The sequence below is a fragment of the Gouania willdenowi genome, chromosome 16 (genome assembly GCF_900634775.1).
Source record: "Gouania willdenowi chromosome 16, fGouWil2.1, whole genome shotgun sequence".
In the NCBI taxonomy this organism is placed as follows: domain Eukaryota; kingdom Metazoa; phylum Chordata; class Actinopteri; order Blenniiformes; family Gobiesocidae; genus Gouania; species Gouania willdenowi.
The window spans coordinates 4297875-4304265 of NC_041059.1; the positions used below are offsets into that span (position 1 = coordinate 4297875).

The 6391-nt window shown below is 35.3% G+C and overlaps 1 protein-coding gene across 4 annotated transcripts in view; it reads left to right on the forward strand.

The window, feature by feature from the left end:
• inpp5b (inositol polyphosphate-5-phosphatase B) overlaps positions 1-5378 on the forward strand; it is a 33508-nt gene extending 28130 nt beyond the window's left edge. For all 4 annotated transcript variants that reach the window (XM_028469902.1, XM_028469903.1, XM_028469904.1 and 1 more), the window contains 6 exons: positions 788-1023; positions 1103-1210; positions 1457-1541; positions 2870-2997; positions 3098-3209; positions 4909-5378. In XM_028469902.1, the coding sequence (XP_028325703.1) occupies positions 788-1023; positions 1103-1210; positions 1457-1541; positions 2870-2997; positions 3098-3209; positions 4909-5018 (779 nt within the window). In that variant the 3' untranslated portion in view covers positions 5019-5378. The remainder of the gene's footprint in view (positions 1-787; positions 1024-1102; positions 1211-1456; positions 1542-2869; positions 2998-3097; positions 3210-4908) is intronic.
• Positions 5379-6391: the final 1013 nt, after the last annotated feature.

The following is a 6391-nucleotide window of genomic DNA, read 5'->3' on the forward strand; positions in this document are numbered from 1 at the left end:
AAACTAATTGAGGCGAAAGGTGTGGACTTAATATTCCTGCAGGTTATACACATGCAAATCAGTCACTTTTCGGCAAAATGCGCCCTCGTCATTGTAATTTTGCTCCCCTACAGAGCGATGGCGCCCCCTACGTTCAGTTTTCAGCAACGTAGAGGTGCTTTTCTGTTGTTTTTACCTTTTTTAATCGGTACCGTTGTCATAATTGTTGCACACGGACACAAAAGGGACTTCCAGGCGTGCACGGGTTGTTTAAACTCTCTTTTGAATCTGCATAACCGAGAAACGCACCTTCTCTTTAATACAGGCGCTTAGTTTTCCCGTCGGACCCCTGCAGCCACTTAGCTGCCCCCAAAGCTGCCTGTGTGCATCCCCACTTGGTACTTGTAATCACTGTTCATTATAAATAGTGCTTCAACCAGACATAGCGTGTAGCGGCACATAAAGCTGCTCGTCATGTTTATAACTCGGATCATTCTACATGCGCGTGCAGGGTAATGATTACCGACTGGTTGAAACGTGTTCACGCCGTGTTCTCTCAGGCCAAGTCTTCTTTTTTCGACCTGAAAGCTCTACAGTGTGCATCCTCCGCCCGTGTGTGTGTGCACGCGTGTCGTTGGTTCAAGAATCAAGTAGTACAGCTTTAATTTATGTGTCAGAATCAAAAACATTTGCCCTGAAGTGCCCTACAATGATTTCTTTGCCACCTTTTTCATGCCTTTGGTGTTTGCATGTCTGGTTAGAGACTCCAGTGAAGGACTAAGTGAGTGTCTGGTCTCTCCTAATGCAGGCGCCACTGTGGACATCGACCTGGAGGTGTTTGTGAACCGCTCCACAGCTCCAGGTCTGAACTCTGGGAAGGAACAGATTGAAGACATCCTGGTGCTCCACCTGGAGCGAGGCAAGGACTACTTCATCTCTGTGACGGGGAACTACCTGCCCAGCTGCTACGGAACCTCCATCCGGTCCTTGTGTCAGCTGAGGGAACCCATTCAGGATATGCCACAAACAGTCCTGTTGGTGCTGGTGAGAGTTCACTATTCTATCCCAGTTTTACATTAAAGTGTGTTTTCAATAATATATGTGTGAATGTATCAAACATTAGGCTGAATTGTCTGAAAATGGAGATGCTTCTGATGATGAGAAGGCGCTGGACATTCCTAAAGAGCTTTGGATGATGGTGGATCACTTGTTCCGCAACGCTGTACAACAGGTCAGCAGATTTGTGCCGTAAATGGATTAAAACACTGGCATGTGATGCTTTAGTAATGTCACAACACCTGTGATTTCTCGTGCTCTTTAAAATACTGGAAGTTGTCAAAATCTGCGAAGTTTTAAGGTTTTCTTTGTTTGTGTTTGTGAGATTTGGAGTTTGTGAGATGTTTGAGCTTCGAGTGTTGATGGTGGAGTTTATAAATGATAGACTAATAAATTCTGACACAATTCTACATCTTTGCAGGAAGATATATTTCAGCAGCCTGGACTTCGAAGTGAGTTTTCAAACATAAGAGATTGTCTGGACACAGGGATGCCAGATTCTCTCCGTATCCTTTTTAAACCACGTCAACACTGCCTCGGGTGCATTAGTTGGTTAGTAAATTAGTCTCAGCCTTTTTCTAATACCATGACCCAGCTGCAGACTGGTGGGGAGATCAACTAACACAGGGGTTCTCAACCTTGGAGTTGCAAGGCACTGGGACGAACAATTTGAGCCCATTTTTGCTTATTTTTAACCTTTTTCCAGCAACTACATCAAACTTGCCATATTTTAACCTATTTTCATCACTTTTTGTTCCCATATTTTTGCTCCTTTTAATGCATTTTTGCTACATTATTTCCATTTCTGCCACTTTTCCATCAAATTTCAATGCCATTTCTGCACATTTTGTCTACTTTCAAGACATTTTTGACACTTATAAACCGTTTCCATCACTTTGTTTGCCTAATGTCGCATATATTGACCCATTATTGTCACCTAGAAACTATTTTCACCATATTTCATGCAATTTTTTTTGCCAATTTAATCACATTCACAATTTGTCATGCCCATTATTTGCCAGTTTAAACTAATTGTTCTTATTTTAAATTACATTAATTCCAACCCCCTCCCCCATTTCTGCCACTTTTAAACCAATATTGACACTTTGAACCCTTTTTACCACTTTTTTTGTCTGTTTCTGGCCACTCTATTATTAACCAATTTCTGTGTTTTTTTAAATCATATTTGTCTGTTAGCAGAATTCCATCAAAAGTGCTTAACAGATTTTGACAAAATTTTAACCAAATATAGACCTTAGAACAGGGCTTCTCTATCTGGGGGGCAGAGCCCCATTTGGGGAAAGACACTGGGAGGGGGGTTTCCAGATGCCTTTTATGAATATTTTTGTAACAATTTGATTCTTATTAGAATTTCTTATTTTTACCGTTTTTCTGCAACTACACCAAACTTGCCATGTTTTAAACCGTTTTCATCAGTTTTTCTTGCCATATTTTTGCTCCTTTTAATGCATTTTTGCTGCATTACTCCAATTTCGGCCACTTCTCCGTCAAATTTCAATGCCTTTTCTTCACATTTTTGCCACTTTCCAGACACTTTTTCACCTAATGTCACATATGTTGACCCATTATTGTCACTTTTAACCTCTTTTCACCATATTTCATGCTTATTTTTGCCAATTTAACTACATTCACGATTTGTCATGCTCATTATTAACCAGTTTAAACTAATTGTTCTAATATTGACACTTTGAACCCTTTTTTTTTTTTCTTTCTGTCTGTTTTCAGTCACTAATTTGCAGCTTTTAACCGATTTCTGTGATTTTTAAAATCCCATTTCACCACCTTTTCCACCTTGACTCTTACAAACCCACAGCTGGCAGTAACCACTCAGTGGCAGAGGCCTTGCTCCTCTTCCTGGATGCCCTCCCAGAGCCCGTGGTCCCCTTTTCTTTCTACCAGCAGTGCCTAGAATGCAGCTCTAATTTTAGTCAGTGTGAGAAAGTAAGTGAAATACATCCTTTCTGTTGAAACATTTAACTGTTTATTTTTAATACATATATATATATATTCATGTGTTGTTGTTATTTTTCTTTGTTTTTAGATTATTTCTGTCCTACCTCAGTGCCATAAAAACGTTTTCAACTATTTAGCCGCCTTTCTTCGTGAGCTTTTGAAGAACTCAGCAAGCAATCGACTCGACGCCACAATCCTAGGTAAGAAAATTACAATTACGCTTTCAATTATTCATGTTTAATTAGGATTCAATTACAATTGCAGTGAGCAGCTTTTTTCCCCAACCTCCTGAAAGTCAATTACGTACAATTACATCCTCAATTACTAAAGTTCAATTACAATTAATCACACATTTATGGAATTTTCATGCCCGTAAGTAAAGTTTCTGAACTCAATTACAATTCAGTTATGATTACAACGGCAACACTTTTTTACAATTACAATTATGATTATGCCATAATTGTAATTAATTATCAATTACACAATTACAATTGACCCCAACCCTGGTCGCTAATAGCTGCTGATATTGCATCCTTGCATCCTAAATCAGCTGAAAAATACTCTAAAAACAAATATTTATCATGTAATTTATTTCTTATCTATTGGTTATTTTGTTAGGCTTCATGATCAATGAAAATATAGATCTTAATATTTTTGGTGTGGGCGTCTCAGCCTTTTTGTGTCGGTATATCTCTAGATTTCATTTTTTTTTTTTTTTAAAATAGTAAAATGTGGGAAAGCTTAATATGAAGCATATTTTAATAATTGGTAACTAGGGATGTAACGATTAATTGCAAGGCAGTTAAAAATCGATTCATAGGTATCACGGTTGATATCGATTTTCTAAAAATTGAATCGCAGTACTTTTTTTAACCAGCAGAGGGCGCTATCCACAAGTGTAGGCGGCGGGCGGAGTCTGCTAATACTTTCTTTCTGGCTGCCTTCTACTCTTAAATATGTTAATAAATGATTCATTACCCCTTTAGCACCGAAGGAATATCTGTAATATTACTTGAATATCTGTAAAAGTCACGTTTTTCTAGTAGCTCTGTCTGCTAGCATAGCTTCTCTTCTTCACTGCAAGATATCTGCATGCCAACAAACATGACGTAAATCAGTGTAATCACTGTTTTTTTTTTTTTTTTTAAAGTCCAATTGTTAAGGCACAAAATACATTTTCAGTTGCACTTTTAAAAGAAAAACAACTATTATGCAGTTTTGCATTGTTTATTATAGAACCAGAATTTAAATTAATAGGCTTCATTTTCATTTGTATTATTCCTTTATTTATTTCATTCAAGATTTATTTTTAGTTAAATTGCATTGTTTTGAATAGTTTATCAAAGAATTCTTTTGACAATGAAAAATGAAAGGAAAATAATACAGTATTTTCTAGTTTTTTTTTTCCCAAAAAAAAAAATTTGTCTACAGTCCCATTTTGTAAAATAAATCATGAGAGAATCGTATCGTGAATCGAATCGTATCGGGAGTTGAGTGAATCGTTACATCTCTATTGGTAACTATATATTTGTAGAACTGTAACATGGTTCCCCAGTTTCACAATTTTGATAGTTTCACAATTAATTTACAAACTCAATTATCCAAACTCAATTACATTTTAATTATGATTATGACAGCAACAGATTTTTACAATTATAATTACAACATATTTGTAATTAATTGTCAATTGTGTGATTACAATTATAATTGACCCCAACCCTGGGTAAGTTTGTTGCTTAAATTTGTCAATTATGCAATTTTTATTTGTTTTTTGGGGGGTTTTTTGCTGTTTGAAACAGTTTAAATATAAAGGGATTGTGTAAAAAAAACAGGGGTTTTGAGTTATTTTTGATATTTTTCTATTGCTATTACGTGTAAATAATTGATTTTGTTTCACAGCCACTATTTTTGCCTCATTGCTGCTGAGGTCGCCAACAAAACAGGATCTGTCCGAGAAGAGGAAAACTCAGGAGTTTTTTCATCACTTCCTGACCTTGAGCTCCTCGTAGGAGCGACTGTATGTTTAAGTTTACGTCAGTAAAGCTAAACACTAGTAAAACCTGCTAAAGTCCAGTATTTGAAAAGAAAAAAAAACAACTGTAATTTATAACATTCCCTTATTATGACTCTTTGTAAAGCTATATATCTGTAAGTGATGATCTTATAAAAAAAAGAGAAAAAACGTTTGTTTCAAAACATTTGCAATTTATTGATGCAGAGTTTATTGTGTAACAATCAGCACCTGTCATTTGTCTAACACACCTTTAATGTACGTATGTATATTTTATTTAAAGAAGAACTTGTATTTGGATGTTTCGGATCACATCTGATTGTTTTTATATATATTAAAAAATTATGTCAAAAAATGGGTTCCATGTCTTTGTTTGTTTGTCTGTTTGTTTGTCTGTTCACCTTTAATCACAGTGGGAAAATGACTGATCTTGAAAACCTGTAATTCCATGTTGAAAAAAGTGTTTTTTAATTACTTAATTTTACACTGTACCTCACACATAATACTAATACTGCATTGGTTTCAGTTGATGTTTCCATTTCATCTCTGTGCCTCTGATGCTTGAATATAGAAATAAAGGAAGTGGTTGCAGTTGCGTAACGTGGTTTAGCCTGTAGCAAAGAATTTTTTTTTTCAACATGGGTGTGGTCATGAAGGGGGGGGATGCTTTAAAAAATCACTTTGTCTGCACAGATGAATCTGGATTTCCTCTGATCAAGGTCAAAACTCAGGGTTTTTTTTTTTATAGATTTCCAGAAAATGTGTCTTTTTCATTATTTAGTTCAGGTGATAAATGTTAAATCAAAGTTGAGTGATATCCTCTCCTTGGTCAAAATGTTTAAAAACTGATTTATCTGCTTTTGCAATAGATATATAAATTTGTAAGTTATATTTTTTTCATGACATTGCTTCATATTTGTGTTTTTCAACCTTGTGTGGGGTCACCTGACATGTCTAGTAAGTGATTAAAAAAGTACAATTACTGATTAAATGCACATTTTAAATTATTACACATTTTGAAATATAACAGCACACAATCTTAAACAACTGTGTTCTATAATTTAAGTTTGCCAAATATAAATCTAGTTCAAATAAAATGCAGGGGGGGTGAATAAAGTCAGAGCTGGCACAACTTGTCACTAATCCTGTCTGTATTTGTAATAAAGTAGAACAAACATGAGGTAATCATCAAAAAAGAAGAAAATCTTTAGGATTTACATAAATTCTTAATTAAATTGGAGAAAAACGTGTTGAGGAAACAAAATATACATCAACATTTTATGTATGTATTATTTTTTAATTTGGATTTTGATTTCTAATAACATAAATAAATCAGTCATTCCAGTACACAATCTAAACTGCAACAGCAGG